At 43.6% G+C, this 19,183-nt stretch overlaps 1 protein-coding gene across 3 annotated transcripts in view; it reads left to right on the top strand.

Moving 5' to 3' along the window:
- The window catches only part of LOC132868891 (multidrug resistance-associated protein 1-like), an 84,518-nt gene that overhangs the window by 62,077 nt on the left and 3,258 nt on the right, over nt 1-19,183 (top strand). For all 3 annotated transcript variants that reach the window (XM_060902156.1, XM_060902157.1, XM_060902158.1), the window contains 12 exons: nt 6,422-6,491; nt 7,868-7,994; nt 8,205-8,381; nt 8,627-8,794; nt 8,977-9,160; nt 12,018-12,090; nt 12,309-12,426; nt 13,686-13,893; nt 14,056-14,366; nt 14,760-14,959; nt 15,076-15,202; nt 16,589-16,690. In XM_060902156.1, coding sequence (XP_060758139.1) covers nt 6,422-6,491; nt 7,868-7,994; nt 8,205-8,381; nt 8,627-8,794; nt 8,977-9,160; nt 12,018-12,090; nt 12,309-12,426; nt 13,686-13,893; nt 14,056-14,366; nt 14,760-14,959; nt 15,076-15,202; nt 16,589-16,690 — 1,865 coding nt within the window. The remainder of the gene's footprint in view (nt 1-6,421; nt 6,492-7,867; nt 7,995-8,204; nt 8,382-8,626; nt 8,795-8,976; nt 9,161-12,017; nt 12,091-12,308; nt 12,427-13,685; nt 13,894-14,055; nt 14,367-14,759; nt 14,960-15,075; nt 15,203-16,588; nt 16,691-19,183) is intronic.

Below are 19,183 nucleotides of genomic sequence, written 5' to 3'. Positions count from 1 at the left end.
TCAATGAAGTAATATCTCGGGAAAGCATTCATGTCAGGGACAGGAGTGGCCATACAGCTGTCTACAAGGACACGCAGGGGCACATGGTGGAACTGCAGTACTGAAGCCTCAATATTTATAAGCTCACCCAGATAGTACTGGGTGAACCCTGTACTACGAAGCGGGTTTTCTGGCTTACCAGGGTAACTTCGAGAGTAACTTGATCACGTGCAGCGTAACTTCCCGATTAACCCATACTACGAAAGTTGGCTATGTTCAAACCGAGGTATGCTGCCATGGCAACTTACGCTGCATCTCAAACCTGCTTGTCTCAGGTTATGTTCTTGGTTAACCCGAGGTTTCCGATTAACCACACCCTTTTTAAACACCACCTCTCCACCGACACTTCCTCTAGAGACAATGCCAGCGTACCTGGATGACCCGTGCGATATCGGAGCGCAGATTAGGGATAGATTAGGGATAAATTAGCTCGTGTTTTTAAGTCGTTCAAATTCTGTAAAGCTGCTTTGCAACAATGTTTATTGTTAAAGCGCTGTACAAATAAACTTGATGATGAAGATTAAAGATGGGATTTATGGCTCTTTGATGTGATCCGTTCTTTGAAAAGAGCCGTTCAAAAGACTGGCTCATTTGGCTCTTTTTAAATATTTATTCAGTTTTAAGAAGACAGCGTCTAAAGAAGCCAGATCCCTCTGCTTAGACAGTGACATCAATATTTCTGGACATACCTTTTATATAAAGCAACCTAGACTTACATTATTGTAACCCCTAAATGCTCATGAATAACCATTAAAAAAAAACACAATGAGGGCTCCAATGAATCTCCATGCAGAACGGCTTTTCTGTTAAAAAAAAAAAAAACCACTCAAGAACATAGTTATCAAGAACGCAAGAATATTTTATAGAAAAACACTTGTTTTACAAAAATATTTAAGTCTGAGATACAAAATAGATACAACTACAATAAATATAAAAACAAGAACATTAATAGAAAAAAAACAAACTTTCTATATTAAAAATATTGAAATTGTAACAAAAATAGATACAACTAAACAGTCAGATAAATAGATAAAGTTAACAAGAACACAAGATTTTAATAGGAAAAAACAAACTATTAATGCAAAAAATATATTATTAGAAAAATAGATACAACTAGACAAACAGATAAATAAATAAAACACAAAAATAGAACAAACAAAATGACGATAGAATAAATTAAATGAACATCCGTGCAGGGCGGCACAGTGGTGTAGTGGTTAGCGCTGTCGCCTCACAGCAAGAAGGTCCTGGGTTCGATCCCCGTGGCCAGCGAGGGCCTTTCTGTGTGGAGTTTGCATGTTCTCCCCGTGTCCGCGTGGGTTTCCTCTGGGTGCTCCGGTTTCCCCCACAGTCCAAAAGACATGCAGGTTAGGTTAACTGGTGACTAAATTGACCGTAGGTGTGAATGTGAATGGTTGTCTGTGTCTATGTGTCAGCCCTGTGATGACCTGGCGACTTGTCCAGGGTGTACCCCGCCTTTCGCCCGTAGTCAGCTGGGATAGGCTCCAGCTTGCCTGCGACCCTGTAGAACAGGATAAAGCAGCTAGAGATAATGAGATGAGAACATCCGTGCAAAGTAGTTTTCCCACAATATTATCATTAATATCACACAACATTATAAACTATATACAAAAACAATTTGAACTATTAGGCAAACAGATAAAACTTGAATAAATAAAAGGCAAATGAATGCTTGCTTGCACGCGCACACACTTACCATTATGAATGATGTTTTTATATTTCATTTTCACCTGTTGCCAGGTGCGTTTGGCACTGCTGTTGCCTCTGAAATGTTCACAGGACATACACCAACTTAGTCAAAGGGACTGAACAGTCAGTCGTCCTAATTCATGTGACTCTGTGCACATATCAGCTTAAGTAGGCTACTCCATGAATTTACCATACCAAATTTTATTCAGGATTTTTCGGACATTAAACAAGCTATATATGACTGGGGCCACGTCGAAGGACCATTTTCTGTGACTTGTGATTGATCATGAAGCTTTCTCTCATCCTATACTTCTGTTCTGAAACATGTAGAAGGGAGAATGTACTTGCGCATTTACCCGATCGGCAATTCGTTGCCAACATGCTTGCCGCTCCTTATTGGCAGCCGCTGTGTTAGATTTTGCTCTTAATGTTGTTTTGAACTCCTCGTAGCTTTGCATTATGACAGCGCATTCTTCCTCCGTGAAGTACGGCGACCGTGCCATTGTGAACAGTGGTGATTTGCGCTGATAACCTCCCCTTTAACGTGAACGCGCATTAACCCTGATTAGGTTAACACAGGTTCAAGAAATCAACTTCACAACTGGCGTCGTAGTACCGTTTAACCCCAAACCTGGTTATCTTGTTTTGTCAACCCCGGTTTAGCGGGGGAACCCTGGGTTACTTCTGGGTAGGTTAACCTCCGTTCGTAGTACAGGGCCTTGGTTGGATGGCCTTTGGAATATCCAATCATCTACAACAAGAAACCCCCAATTAGTAAATATTCCTCACCCAAACAAGCAACAGCTCAACCATGACACAAACCCATCATGAGCCTCAAGGAAAAGACCAGTTGTTCCTCAGCAGCTTGGGTAGAAGCATGTGGGACCCAAGCAGGCATGAGACCATTGCTACTCACATTGTGGAGTCTGGAAAGCATTAGAACAGAAGCCATCAAAGGAGTACAGCCTCCCAAGTAAACCTAAACAGATTTATTGATAGGTATTGCACCATACCTCAGATAGTGACACTCAATTAAAACCTTAGCACCAGCATTTCTCAGAAGTGGAAGGCCACTTAGAGGCACTGGAGCAAAACCAAGGGTGAAGCTATAGACCAGCTCATTTGCAGTCACCTGCATGAAAAAGGCAAGATGTAAAACCAGCCATAACAAGCTTAAAGCAAAGTTGAGGTACTCAGCAATAGAAAGCTTACAGCCAACTTGCTGTTACAATCATGCAATGCCGATTCGTAAACAAGGAATTGGGAAGAAGCATCCACCCCTTTGGTAGCACAGCCTCCCAGTGTCAGAGCAGCAACGTTATTGGTTATGTCAGGTCCAAGCAGTTCATGCATCACCTCCACATACACGGCAGTCTCATTGCACCTTGCTCTTACTCCCTCAGAAAGAACAGGACGAGGCTGTCTTACAAAGTGCACAGGAGCTGGCGGGGTTGGGATTTGTGGTGCAACTGGAAAACGCCAAGTCAGTTTCTTCACTGGTTGCTGAATTGCTTGCTAGGCTTGAGCACCTGAAGGATTTTGAAGTTGTAGTCTAAATGGGGCTACTACAGGGCTTCCAGCTTGGGAACCACTTGGAGTCCATTGAGAAGGCAACCCAGTATTCACTTGCAGCAAAGGATACCCTGGCTCATTAAGCTGAAGTTCAGCAGGAGCTTGGAGATTCCCCAAACTTGGCCACTGTGCTGCTGACAAACCAGCTGTAAAGAGCAACAGCACACCAAAGCCAACTTGGTTGAAACCCATTGCTACTAACAGATGATTGTAAGCACACCAATACTACCAGAGCACTTCCTATTTATGCAGTGATTCAGGCTTCTGGGCCTGTTGAGTTACTAATTAGGCTGCCAACAGAAGACAGCAATTAGCATTTTACTGCCTCCGCATTTGATTGGACCCAGAGCTTAATTGTCTAGGACACATGACCTAGCAAAGCAAGCTGCCAAACATGGAAATCTAATTACAGTCCCTGATTGAGGACTTAGGCTAAAAAAGAAATGTACAAAAAAATGAAGTGTCTTATGTTGCCAGAGCACATTCATTGTAACTGTGCTTGTTTTAAAGAATATATACTATGGAAGACTTCTTGTCTATGATAAGTCATAAGATTGTGCAGATCAACTAACATGAACCAACCTATATACAGTCACTGTCCACTTTAATAGGAATACCTGTGGGTTTTTTTTTTTAATTCAATTTTATTTGTATAGTGCTTTTAACAGTGGAGACAATGCAACTTTAAAGAAATATATAAATTCCAGATATTAAATTTCATTTATCCCCAATGAGCAAACCAGAGATATGAGGGTGGCAAGGAAAAACTCCCTGAGATGATATGAAAGAGAAACCTTGAGATGAACCCGACTCAAATGGGAACCCATCCTCATCTAGATCACAACAGATAGTGCAATCATAAATAATTTCTCTTCTACTAGTACATAGCCAAAAAGTACAACTGTGTAACTCGGAACTCATGAGCTTCTGAGCAACTCATGAATATGAGCATCAGAGTCATTACTGAATTCGTGATAGTTTTAACTTGAACTCTGTTTTGTTGAAATTATCAACTGTTCAATGATGGAGACTTTAGTGCAGAACTGATCAAAGCAATTGCAATCCTAAGGTTCTACAAGGAAGAACATTCACAGCCGTCAGTATGGTTTCTCTGTGGTACCATTTATGCATTTATCCAGTCAGCCAATTCTGTGGCAGCAGCAGGCTGCATAAAATCATGGAGATACAGGCCAATAGCTTCCACTCATGTTCAAACATCAAACATCAGAATGGGAGGAAAGTGTGATCTCTGTTACTTTAACCATTGCATGGCTGATGGTGCCAGATGGACTGGTTTGAATGTTTCAGAAACTGTGGATCTTCTGCGATTTTCACACCTAACAGTCTCTTGAGTTTACACAGAAGGGTGTGGGGGGGAAAATTAATTTTTTCATTTTTTTAAATCTTGTGACGTTCCAAAATGGCGGCGTTTATGGCCATAGCGGCTTCTACAGCTCCGGTTTATGGTGCTAGTTTCTGTGTTAATGTTGGTCATAGAGACTGTAGTCTGGACTGTAGTTTAGTCACTCTCCTTCATAGTTACAGCTGTAAAGCCCTCATGGTTTGGGCTCAAAGAGCAGCTTTGTAATGCCGACATCACTAAGAGAGAAGCTACATGGCCCAGGACTACTACACAGACAGAGACTCAACGCGGCATTGCCTGATTCAGCTACCCGGGTAAGGAGGCACCACAAGAGATGCGAGAGGAACTGGAAGCGAGGCAAATGGGCAGGTGTCTTCTGGAGGCTCAAGATTAATCATTAATTCGCATGGCACGTGAAGGCTAGTCCATATGGTTCAATCCCACAGAAGAGCTACTGTAGCACAAACTGCTGAAAAAGTTAATGCTAGCTAAAACAGAAAGGTGTCAACATTAACTTTTTCAGCAGTTTGTGCTACAGTAGCTCTTCTGTGGGATTGGACCATACAGACTAGACTTCATGCCCCATGCGAATCAATGAGCCTTCAACACTCGTGAACCTGTCGCCGGTTCACCGGTTGTCCTTTGGATCCTTGGACCACTTTTGTTCAGTACTAACCACTGCATACTGGGAACACCCCACAAGATGTGACATTTTGGAGATGCTCTAGCCATCACAATTTGTCAAAGTCGCTCAGATCTTTACGCTCACCCATTTTTCCTGCTGCTAACACATCAACTTCAAGAACTGACTGTTCTCTTGCTGCCTAATATATCCCACCCCTTGACAGGTGCCATTATAATGAGATAATCAATGATATTCACGTCACCTGTGAGTGTTTTTAATTTTATGGCTGATCGGTGTACACCAACATTTCATTTAAGAAATACAGAAAGACACTTGGGGCGGCACGGTGGTGTAGTGGTTAGCGCTGTCGCCTCACAGCAAGAAGGTCCGGGTTCGAGCCCTGTGGCTGGCGAGGGCCTTTCTGTGTGGAGTCTGCATGTTCTCCCCGTGTCCGCGTGGGTTTCCTCCGGGTGCTCCAGTTTCCCCCACAGTCCAAAGACATGCAGGTTAGGTTAACTGGTGACTCTAAATTGAGCGTAGGTGTGAATGTGAGTGTGAACGGTTGTCTGTGTCTATGTGTCAGCCCTGTGATGACCTGGCGACTTGTCCAGGGTGTACCCCGCCTTTCGCCCGTAGTCAGCTGGGATAGGCTCCAGCTTGCCTGCGACCCTGTAGAATAGGATAAAGCGGCTACAGATAATGAGATGAGAATAAGATGAGAAAGACACTTCTTTCTAAAAATGAATGTACACAAGTTTCCCCAGACTCATCAGTCTTCTGAACAATCACATTTGGGAATTCAACTGCTCTATTGTAGAATTAATTTTAATATTGTTTAATAGCATTTACTATTTTTACACACACACACACACATTTTCTGTATTGGCCGAAGCAGATTAAATAAATTGACGTTAAAATTACTAAGTAGTGACACACCACTTGACTGAACAAATATTTATAATAAATGGAAAATTGAGCATATTTTCATCTTTTTGCAGCAAATATTTTAAGGTGTATATATATATAAGTAAAAGAGAGAAAGAGAAGACTGCTAAGCTGCTATGTAATACTGCTGATACATGATAGAGTTATTCCATTTTCTCTTCCCTCAGACGGTGATAGCATTGTGATAGAGGACGGCTGTTTCAGCTGGAGCAGAGACGGAGCGCCATGTTTAAAGAGGTGAGCTTCTCAGGGTCCAAAAAAAGTACTGAATAATAATAATAATAATAAGTAAAGAATAAAACCCGTGGGCTTGCGCTCATAGAGAAATAATCAATGACATGGTGATGTGATGAAGAATTACTGTTACCATGTCCCCAGATGTTTCATTCCTCTTATACTACAGCAAGTTTCAACACATTTAATTTAAAACTCACCTCAAATGGTCTGTAATGGGCATGCAAAAAAAAAAAATGTACAAAAAATAAAAAAATCTCATCTCATCTCATTATCTCTAGCCGCTTTATCCTTCTACAGGGTCGCAGGCAAGCTGGAGCCTATCCCAGCTGACTACGGGCGAAAGGCGGGGTACACCCTGGACAAGTCGCCAGGTCATCACAGGGCTGACACATAGACACAGACAACCATTCACACTCACATTCACACCTACGCTCAATTTAGAGTCACCAGTTAACCTAACCTGCATGTCTTTGGACTGTGGGGGAAACCGGAGCACCCGGAGGAAACCCACACGGACACGGGGAGAACATGCAAACTCCACACAGAAAGGCCCTCGCCGGCCACAGGGCTCGAACCCGGACCTTCTTGTTGTGAGGCGACAGCGCTAACCACTACACCACCGTGCCACCCCTGTTCAGAATTAATAAAACTAAAAATGCTATGATTTCTATTAAAAATGATGCAAAATACAAAAAATTAAATTTGTGCTCAGCTTCATTTATTTTGTAAAAAACAACAATTTATTTAATGAAGTCATTTATACAGCAACACCTCTTTAAATAGGAACAACAGGTACAGAGGCCACGCCTCTCAATAGGCATGACAGGTACAAAGGCCACACCTTCACTGGGATTCAAAAATACAGAGGCCACGCCTCCTTCACTGGGACTGAAAAATACAGAGGCCATACCTCCTTCAGTGGGACTCAAAAAGACAGAGGCCACGCCTCCTTCACTGGGACTCAAAGACAGAGGCCACGCCTCCTTCACTGGGACTGAAAAGTACTGAGGCCACACCTTTACTGAACTGAAAGAAAGAAAGACAGCTTCTTTCATTAGGCATGACAGGTACAGAGGCCACACCTCTCAATAGGAATGACAGGTACAGAGGCCACGCCTCTCAATAGGAATGACAGGTACAGAGGCCACGCCTCTCAATAGGAATGACAGACACAGAGGCCACACCTCCTTCACTGGAACTGAAAGATACAGAGGCCACGCCTCTTTCCTTAGGACAGACATGCAGTAAGGCCACGCCTTAATGCTATGTATAAAATCATTTACATAGCAACTGTATCTAAGTGCTCTGTAAATGGAAATTATTATAATTATTTTTTAAAAGGTCACAGAGATGATATTTATTATCATTCATTACAGAGTGAGTGTGAAAGTGCCTCACGGCTCGTTAGTGGCAGTGGTGGGTCACGTTGGCAGCGGAAAATCCTCCCTTCTTTCTGCCGTCCTGGGAGAGATGGAGAAAAAGAATGGAAATGTCACAGTAAAGGTACGTCACAATTTCAACCATATTTAGATATCCTCAGGGTCGATTGAGCCTCAATACTAACAATGAGCCTGATTGAAAATATCTGTGAGTCACAAATCTATAACAAGACTTTCAGGTTTCATTCATATCTTTGTCTATCACACTCTGTATCATTAACGCAGCGGGAATGAAGCAGTAGAGATGATGTATGGTGGTTAATGTGTTGCTCAGGGTTCGGTGGCGTACGTGCCCCAGCAGGCATGGATCCAGAATGCCACGCTGAAGGAGAACATCATGTTCGGGCAGCAGATGAAGGAAAGCTGCTATCAGAGAGTGCTGAAGGCCTGCGCTCTCCTCCCAGACCTGAAGATCCTGCCTGGAGGAGACGACACCGAGATCGGAGAGAAGGTGCGCTCACAGATTGGGCTGAGCGATATGACAATGTAATATTCATATTGTGATCAAGGATCTGTGATAATTTGTTAACAAATGTACATAAATATTGTGTATCGTAGAAATGCCTTTAAATGATATTAGGGTGACCTGGAGTGAAATGTTCTGGAGACTTGTTCCTTCATCACATTGTGTATGAGGAGACGGATGATGCGACGTGCATGAGCTCGTTTAAAAAAAACAACATCGTTTGTGTTCAGGGTCTGAATCTTTCTGGTGGGCAGAAACAGAGAGTGAGTTTAGCGCGAGCTGTGTACAGAAACGCTGATGTTTACCTGCTGGATGACCCGCTGTCTGCTGTTGACACACACGTGGGTCAGCACATCTTCGACAAAGTCATCGGGCCTAAAGGGGTACTGAAAAATAAGGTGAGTTTATATAGAGTGCAAACAAATACTGTAGATTGGTGTTTCTATGAGGAAAATTAGAGAAATGATCTGTAAACGGATTATACCAAACATGTCCTGTACGTTCTCAGGTGTTGGCAGGTCTGTTTGTGGTTTGTTAGTTGGTGATTTTTCCTGTGTGTGTGTTTTGTTGTTCCTCTCAGACACGTGTACTGGTGACCCACGGGCTGAGCTTCCTGCCGAAGGCTGACCTCATCCTGGTGATGGAAGATGGACAGATCGTGGAGGCGGGCTCGTACACAGAGCTGCTTGAGAGGAGGAACTCATTCACTGACTTCCATAAAATCTTCTCCAATTCTGAACACAGAGAAAATTCCCCTAGCAGAGGTGAGAGTTCATCATCTGACACTCTGGGAGAGAAATGAGGGAGGCAATGAATGGCATTAAAGCATCACATTATTTATGGTGTGATGAGCTGCAACATATATTCAATCAACTATTCATTAAGCATCAGTTAAAACATATAGTAGTTCTGGTGGTACGGTGGTGTAGTGGTTAGCGCTGTCGCCTCACAGCAAGAAGGTCCAGGTTCGAGCCGCGTGGCCGGCGAGGGCCTTTCTGTGCGGAGTTTGCATGTTCTCCCCGTGTCCGCGTGGGTTTCCTCCGGGTGCTCCGGTTTCCCCCACAGTCCAAAGACATGCAGGTTAGGTTAACTGGTGACTCTAAATTGAGCGTAGGTGTGAATGTGAGTGTGAATGGTTGTCTGTGTCTATGTGTCAGCCCTGTGATGACCTGGCGACTTGTCCAGGGTGTACCCCGCCTTTCACCCGTAGTCAGCTGGGATAGGCTCCAGCTTGCCTGCGACCCTGTAGAACAGGATAAAGCAGCTACAGATAATGAGATGAATGAATGGATGTAGTAGTTCTGTCATTAACTGTGATTTGCAGCTGTATGATTGTCAGAGCTGCTGTTATAGAAAATTAATCAATCAATCAACCAATCAGAATGAAGAAATCAACAGTGGTGTGGATAATAACGAAGTTTCGAGTCACTTTGGTACGTAATTATCTTGTAACTCCTGTTTCATGCTCATGGCTGAGCACTTAAAAAGAGGTCCAGCAGTTTATATTGAAATGTGTTTTTTGAGCTGTAAACTAAATGATATGGCTATGCTGTGACAAAATACATCAATGCTGGTGTTATTTTTGACGAAATGACCATTTGCCATAAACAAACATCAGCATTTCCTGAGTTGTAAATGGCTCAAAACGCCACCTACTGGTTACAGTCATCCTGAACCTGAACCTTTCAAGGCCGATGCTGATGTAAAGTCGACCATTTTATACTTCTCTACATTGTGAAATTCATCCATGCATTATCTGTAGCCACTTTATCCTGTCCTACAGGGTCGCAGGCAAGCTGGAGCCTATCCCAGCTGACTACAGGCGAAAGGCAGGGTACACCCTGGACAAGTCGCCAGGTCATCACAGGGCTGACACATAGACACAGACAACCATTCACACTCACATTCACACCTACGCTCAATTTAGAGTCACCAGTTAACCTAACCTGCATGTCTTTGGACTGTGGGGGAAACCGGAGCACCCGGAGGAAACCCACGCGGACACGGGGAGAACATGCAAACTCCACACAGAAAGGCCCTCGCCAGCCACGGGGCTCGAACCCAGACCTTCTTGCTGTGAGGCGACAGTGCTAACCACTACACCACCATGCCGCCCCATCGTGAAATTTTTTTATTTAAAAAAAGAACTGATAATGGACTTGTATAGTGCCATTTCCCTGAGTTCAATAGTTCTGGAATCATCTTTTCTTCCAGCTGAATAGTTGAATTATGAAGGGCACAGTTCAGCATGGCCGAGTCGAAGGCATACAAAGGTCGCCGCTAGCAACCACCGTACTGCTCGTGCTCAGATATTCACACCTGCAGGCAATTTAGAGTAGCCAGTTAGCCTAACTTGAATGACTTCGGACTGTAGGGGAAACTGGAGCACCCGGAGGAAACCCATGCACACACGGGGAGAACATGCAAACTCCACATCGAAAGGCCCCCAGCGGCCACTGGGCTTGAACCCAGAACCTTCTTGCTGTGAGGCGACAGCGCTAACTACTACCATACCGTGAAGAAGAAAAAAAGAATGTTAACACACTCTAATATGTAGATATATACATATCTTTTTTATCATTACATTTTTATCTGTATATTGCATAGTCGCATGTTCTTGGGATCTTGTTCTATTTGATGTTGTACAGTGTGTCTTTTTCTTTTTGCATGACTGAGAACTTGATGCTGCAACAAAACAATTTCCCAGCTTGGGATCAATAAAGTAAATGAATAAATAAATAAATCTATCTAGGGCGGCATGGTGGTGTAGTGGTTAGCGCTGTTGCCTCACAGCAAGAAGGTCCGGGTTCGAGCCCCGTGGCCGGCGAGGGCCTTTCTGTGCGGAGTTTGCATGTTCTCCCCGTGTCCGCGTGGGTTTCCTCCGGGTGCTCCGGTTTCCCCCACAGTCCAAAGACATGCAGGTTAGGTTAACTGGTGACTCTAAATTGAGCGTAGGTGTGAATGTGAGTGTGAATGGTTGTCTGTGTCTATGTGTCAGCCCTGTGATGACCTGGCGACTTGTCCAGGGTGTACCCCGCCTTTCGCCCGTAGTCAGCTGGGATAGGCTCCAGCTTGCCTGCGACCCTGTAGAACAGGATAAAGCGGCTATGGATGGATGGATGGTTATTTATCTATCTATCTAATCAGAAGTGGGCAGCCCACCTCCCCCAGACCCCACCCTTGAGTGGGAATCTGTGAAACCATACTCATTTTCAAATTCACACTGATCAAGATGCAGCATCAGCCCTTTCCCACCCACTTTTTTTTTTTTTAGCATTTTTCAGAAATGTGCAGTGGGTGGAGTTAGGCTCAGACCTGGGGGTGAAATTACACTTTAATGAGTAGTTGGTCAATATATAAATTATTGGTAATGACTCACTAACAACCTCATGCATATTAATAAAGAATGTAAAATGTAATCCAACTGTACACTATTATAATAGTGCAATAGTAAACTGTAAATTGTTGTGAAGTAATTGAAGAATAAATTGTTAATTCTAATGTATTATACATTATGCATTATTCAATAGGTAGACAGGAAGTGAAATAGATGGAAAGATAAAGATGGTTTAGAGAGAGATGTACCGTACACTGAAGCCTGAAGCTCTTGTTCTCCTTCAGGTCGAAGGAAATCAGTGTCGCGTCTAAGCATAACGGATTTCTCTATAGACCTCTCCCAGGAGCAGCTCATCAGGTAAAAACACCACAGAGCGCTCATGAGTCAGCTCATTATTTATTATTTATTTTTGTCATAATTGTTCTGTAAATGATTGAGTAAATACAGTGAAACTAATAGGAAAGGTGATATGGGATAAAAGGATAGGACTTTGCAAAGCATGAAGGATAATTAGTAATGATTATGAGTTTATTGTTAATTATTTGAGATTTGTTTTGCATCGTGTGTTCCCGCAGTGGAGATATGAGCACCGTTGGGATTCAGACCATGGAGGCTTTATCAGACTTAGAACAGGAACAGGATACAGAGGAACTGGGAAAATTAACAGAGGCTGATAAAGCTCATACTGGAAGGGTGAGACACAGAGCACACACACACACACACACACACACACACACACACACACACACACACACACACACACAATCAGTCTAAAGGTCTGAGCTAGGGTTAGTGTCAAAACTGAAATCTTTTACACACATAAGGAAAAAAGAAAGATACCGTACATGACATGCTGTAGATTTCATTTCAGTTCACGCTTAAAGCTGTACTGCCTTTCAGATTTTTCAAGTGTAGGTCATAAAAAGAATTTTCCCCAACACCCAATTATTTTTGTTTAGTGGACCAAAAGCTACTGAATTCAAATCACAGACTTCCAATTTTATTAGTTGGGGTTTTGTTTGTTTGTTTTTTAAAATAGAACATGTGGCCCTAAATTCTCCGCTATTTTTTCCTGCTTCACCATGACCCAATTCAAGACACTACATCATGCATCACATGGTGGGCTTTCCCCATTCGTGCAAGGCATTGTGGGATACAAATTTGAAACAGGAGAGAAAAATGGAGGATGTGAGTGTGCAAATGAAACGTAAAAGAGCGACTACAGTAATGGAAAGAAAGCGAGAAGAAAAGACGTTATGTTATATACGAAGGAAAGGAAACACAGGACCAAACTAATAAATATGGGCGCTCAGCGAGCACCTCGGTGTGATCAGCTGTTCGTTTAGCGACAGAATGATGGAACTGTCAGTGCACGCTCAAAGGTAAACCTGTAGATGGCAGTAATGCAACACTGTGGATGCCAGCTGCTGTAAAACCCAAAAGAAGAAGATAAACCTGCGCATGCGCACACGGACTTCCTCTGTCTGCTTGACTGCATGAAGCGAGCGATTTCATGCACATTATTTGCTTTAATCCCCTCAAATTAAATAACTTCCCAGCCACAGAACGGCCTGATATTTTGTGAGATGTTACAGAAATAAACATATATCACAATCACCACATTTCAGAGGGAACTAAATTTCACTGATTTTATGAAATCGAAAGGCCGCCTCGCTTTAAGAATTAATAAATAAAATTTGACAAAGTTATTATTAGTTTTTGGTTGTGAACCGGATCATTTACCGTAGAACACTACTGTATAGAAACTGGCGCCAAAACTTTAACTTAACCTCACTCACCATGATATAAAATATATTTATTTAGTAATAATAGTTTTACTGAAGGTTGTTAACTTATGTTTTCATCTCTTTCTTCATTTAACACTGAGGTCACTGACACCAATCTGTTCTCCTCCCAAGTGTGTGCTAAACCCCTTATTCGCTGACCTCCAGGTGAAGCTGGAGATGTACACGGTGTATTTCAGGACCATCGGCCTGGCCTTCATCATCCCCATCATCTTCCTGTATGCCTTCCAGCAGGCTGCATCACTCGGATATAATTACTGGCTGCAGCTTTGGGCTGATGATCCTGTAATTAACGGCTCTCAGAACAAAGCGGACGTAAAGCTGGCTGTGTTCGGGGCTCTCGGCTTCGCTCAGGGTGCGTGAAGCTGAATATTTCAGAAACTTTGATGAGGTCATGGTTTATTACAGGTTCTGTTCTTGCAGTACATAATTTCCTCTGGCATCATTAATCTAGAACATTAATTGTATATTGTTGAATATTGTACAGCCACCAAGTGTAGCTCTGTATTAATTTCAGGGATCGCCATCTTTGCCACCACAGTAGCCATCTCCTTAGGAGGCATCATCGCTTCTCACCATCTTCACCTGGACCTTCTGCATAACGTCCTGCGTTCACCCATGTCATTCTTCGAGAGCACGCCAAGCGGAAACCTGCTCAACCGCTTCTCCAAGGAGGTTGACGCCATCGACTGCATGATCCCTGACGCGTTTAAGATGATGCTGGGATATGTGTTCAAACTGCTGGAGGTCTGCATCATCGTACTCATGGCCACGCCCTTCACCGGAGTAGTCATTCTTCCTCTCGCTCTGTTCTACATCTTCATCCAGGTTTGGATTGTGTGCCACATTTTCGCTTTAAATAAAATACAAATAGGAACAAACAAACAAAAAAGCATTCTGTGACATGCTGTTATAGGAAAATAATCAACGACAGGGTGGTGTAATGAAACGGAGATCCTGTTACCACTCTGAATTGGTTATTATCCAATAGCGGCATGTCCTGAAGTGTGTTATTCCTCTTATACTACATCAGATTGTCAACAGTGACAATGTACCATGTATTAATGAAGGTCATCATAATTTTTATCCATTTATAGTTACATTTAATGTTCTGGAACATCCTTGAAACCAGTTAGTTCCTGTTCTCACTTATGTTACAGCAGCTATAAGCACTCGTTTCCTTGCACGCGCTCTCTCTCTCTCATCTGATGTTATTTTTAGAGCTTCTACGTGGCTACATCCTGCCAGCTCCGGCGTCTGGAGTCAGTGAGCCGCTCGCCCATCTACACACACTTCAACGAGACGGTGCAGGGAGCGAGTGTGATCAGGGCGTTTGCAGAACAGCCGAGGTTTATCCTCCAGGCTAACAGCAAGGTGGATCACAACCAAACCTCCTACTTCCCCAGATTTGTCGCCACCAGGTCAGAGCTTCTCTATTAAATGCATCAGGAAGTAATAGTGACTAGTTAATGTGTTTGCAAATGGAATGAATGAATTCTGTTTAACTGTAATCTGACTCGTGCTCTGATTCATCTAGATGGCTTGCTGTCAATTTAGAGTTTCTGGGGAGCTTGTTGGTCCTCGCGGCTGCAATATTGTCTGTGATGGGAAGAAAATCTCTGAGTCCCGGGCTCGTCGGCTTGGCCGTGTCACACTCTCTTCAGGTAGGCAAGTGGACGAAATCAAAGAAGACATCTCATCTCATTATCTGTAGCCGCTTTATACTTCTACAGGGTCGCAGGCAAGCTGGAGCCTATCCCAGCTGACTACGGGCGAAAGGCGGGGTACACCCTGGACAAGTCGCCAGGTCATCACAGGGCTGACACATAGACACAGACAACCATTCACACTCACATTCACACCTACGCTCAATTTAGAGTCACCAGTTAACCTAACCTGCATGTCTTTGGACTGTGGGGGAAACCGGAGCACCCGGAGGAAACCCACGCGGACACGGGGAGAACATGCAAACTCCACACAGAAAGGCCCTCGCCGACCACAGGGCTCGAACCCAGGACCTTCTTGCTGTGAGGCGACAGCGCTAACCACTACACCACCATGCCGCCCTCAAAGGAGACATGTTATACCCTTTTCAATTATTTTATGTTATTCCCTGAGATGCTTCTGTAATGTTTGCAAGGTTTTTTAAATTGCAAAAACCTTGGTTCTTTTTTCTCATGTCATTTTAGCATGGTATTAAAACCCTACAGGATAAAACAGGCTGATTCTGGGGGTGTGCATTTAAATTTAAATATGTAAATAACTTCGCTCTGATTGGCTAACAGAATCCTTGGGCGTGGATGACAGAGTTGGATGTTCACCAATGTTAGAGTGAAGTTATTTACATCTTTTAATTGAAAGGCATGCCCCTAAAACCAGCCTGTTTTATTCTGTAGGGATTTCCTGGTAGCAGTAACTCTGCTACATCACATCATAGCAGCACTGATTATTTTCCTCTAACAGCACTTCCCTAAATCTTTCATTTTGGACATCTTCAGTTTGCTTACTTTCATGAAAGATTCCACTAATTATGCAGGAGTTCATGATTTATCCATCCTGCATGGAACAAATATCAAAATGAAGTGATATTACACCCATTTACTCATCATGTGGTGTACAGTTTTTAAACAAGTAAGCACTGTGTGGGGCGGCACAGTGGTGTAGTGGTTAGCGCTGTCGCCTCACAGCAAGAAGGTCCGGGTTCGAGCCCCGTGGCCGGCGAGGGCCTTTCTGTGCGGAGTTTGCATGTTCTCCCCGTGTCCGCGTGGGTTTCCTCCGGGTGCTCCGGTTTCCCCACAGTCCAAAGACATGCAGGTTAGGTTAACTGGTGACTCTAAATTGAGCGTAGGTGTGAATGTGAGTGTGAATGGTTGTCTGTGTCTATGTGTCAGCCCTGTGATGACCTGGCGACTTGTCCAGGGTGAACCCCGCCTTTCGCCCGTAGTCAGCTGGGATAGGCTCCAGCTTGCCTGCGACCCTGTAGAAGGATAAAGTGGCTACAGATAATGAGATGAGATGAGCACTGTGTGTCATGCTTTGTATTTCTGCAGGTGACGGGCATTCTGAGCTGGATTGTACGTGCCTGGACAGACGTGGAAAACAACATTGTGGCGGTAGAGAGAGTGAGAGAGTACGCAGACACGCCCAAAGAGGTAGAGTCTCAAAATCCAGTGTCAGTTGTAGCTGCCTTGCTGTTAATTGACTTGGGTGAAATCAGGGTTGTGACATTAATCAGGGTGTAACGCAATGGCACTCTGACGACACCCTGTACTTGGTACAAGCACTGTATCTACGTCTATATTTGGATTTAAATAAGTGGGCGTGGTTTAGACCTGAAGGATTTTTTTTAATTAGGTATGAACCCTATTACTATGTAGAAATATTGGATAAATCCCAGATCTGGAACCCATCTGGGGATATGAGCGCACACACACACACACCAGAGCAGTGGGCAGTTGTGCTGCAGCACCCGGGAAGCAGTTAGGTTAGGGGTGAGGTTCCTTGCTCAAGGGCACATAAGCCATTCCTGCTGGTCCAGGGACTCAAACCAGCGAACTTTGGTCACAAAGCTGCTTCTCTAACCTTGAGGCCACGGCTACCTCAAAAATCTTCAATCTCAGGTTGGCAGGTTCTTTTGCAGTTTTGCACAAAATCGAAGCGATTTGTTTAGAATGTTGACAAAAGAACCGTGTGCATTTCAGTTATGTGATATTATACAATTAAATCTGGGGTTTCTCCTCTCACAATAGTAATTCAAATTAAACATGGTGACAGATCTCGAAGACCTGATAAGTGTTGGCATGGTGATTTTGATTGCATATCATGACTTCAATGCTAAAAGTGTGTCAAATTTGCAGAATACGAGGTTTTTCAAAAAAAAAAAATTTGCAATCATTGAACCGGTTTTGAATGAAGCTTTCCTCCAAATTGTATATTTTTAAAAAATATTAATTACTTGGGGCGGCACAGTGGTGTAGTGGTTAGCACTGTCGCCTCACAGCAAGAAGGTCCGGGTTCGAGCCCCGTGGCCGGCAAGGGCCTTTCTGTGTGGAGTTTGCATGTTCTCCCCGTGTCCGCGTGGGTTTCCTCCGGGTGCTCCGGTTTCCCCCACAGTCCAAAGACATGCAGGTTAGGTTAACTGGTGACTCTAAATTGAGCGTAGGTGTGAATGTGAGTGTGAATGGTTGTCTGTGTCTATGTGTCAGCCCTGTGATGACCTGGCGACTTGTCCAGGGTGTACCCCGCCTTTCGCCCGTAGTCAGCTGGGATAGGCTCCAGCTTGCCTGCGACCCTGTAGAAGGATAAAGCGGCTAGAGATAATGAGATGAGATGATGTGAATGATATCTTTATAAAAGAGATGTCCAACAACTAAATAAGGAAACCATATTTTTAAAAAATAATACACTTGCCAATCTTGAAAGTACTGTTCTACAGAATGTTCTGTAAATAGATTTTGTACTTCAAACTCCATGACCAGCAAGAATTTTACAGACTGTGCAACTTAAGGACAACAGGAAAGTGCACTTACTGTAACAAAACAGTGTAAATAGTTGGCTAACATAACAATAGCAGTTGAATAAATAGATGAGTGGATCTTTAGATCTTGCAATTACTGGTATTTATCAAGGATATTACCAAAGTGCTAACTCTCAGAGCAAAGTGTGGCAAATATAAAAATGCACATTGAAAATATCAAAAGTGAACGGATTCTGTGACTGTCAGTGTGTTTACATGCACATAGAGAAAATCGAATTTCTGCCGTTGCTCGACTGAAATCGAAGTTCTAAATGGCATGGAAGCACCTTAGCTCGGCTGAAATTGAACCGAACTTGATTTCTCGTAATTGAGCTACGCGACCTAGATTATGTGATTTTTGCCGAGCTACTTAGTGCATGTAACCCTATCGAGCTACGTAGTCGAGCTACTTACTTCAGCACTGCTTCTTCCAGAAGTGACGAGACCACAAGCGGGAAACACAACAGCCTCGGTTGGCACTTTATTAGGAACACTTGTGTCTGGGCATGTACGCAACGCACCCATTTCCAATTAGTTGGTAAGTTATTAGCATGTTAGCAGGCTAACAGTTAATATGTTCACCATTACAGATCAACTTCAACTTAGTGGCCATTTTATTCGGAACACTTCTGTTCGTACATACAAACTACAAACACTCTTCTTGTGAACATGGAACTGATAACTTTGTTTATACTCTTGAATAGCTCTTCTTCATGATGACAACCGGAAGTGTACCAACACGATGGGGCGTGTAGCGCCACCTGTGGCTCGGGTGCACAATGTACCTCACACAATAGCTCGATTTCCTTGTGTGCATGTAGGATTGGATTTCTCTGGCACCCCTGCTGGCACCCTTTGCTCGATTACCGACAGCAGCTCGATTTGGATGTGCATGTAAACGTAGTGTGTGTGTGTGTGTGTGTGTGTGAGTCACGAAGTCAACCAAACCCAGAAAAACACCACGGTGACTGGAGCCCTCAGTTTCGTCTTTGCCTCGTAGAGCTAACTCGAACACTCCACAAAATTTCATGCATTGGATGAGCCGGTTTAATATGTGCCTGTTCTTGCTCACCTCATCGTTGTGGCGGCGAACTGCTAGCCTGTAGCCCTCATCCAGCTGTGTAGCGAT

The sequence above is a fragment of the Neoarius graeffei genome, chromosome 20, assembly GCF_027579695.1.
Source record: "Neoarius graeffei isolate fNeoGra1 chromosome 20, fNeoGra1.pri, whole genome shotgun sequence".
NCBI classification, from domain to species: Eukaryota; Metazoa; Chordata; class Actinopteri; order Siluriformes; family Ariidae; genus Neoarius; species Neoarius graeffei.
Note: the sequence above shows the minus strand (reverse complement) of the source record. Positions and strands in the feature narration are given on the sequence as shown.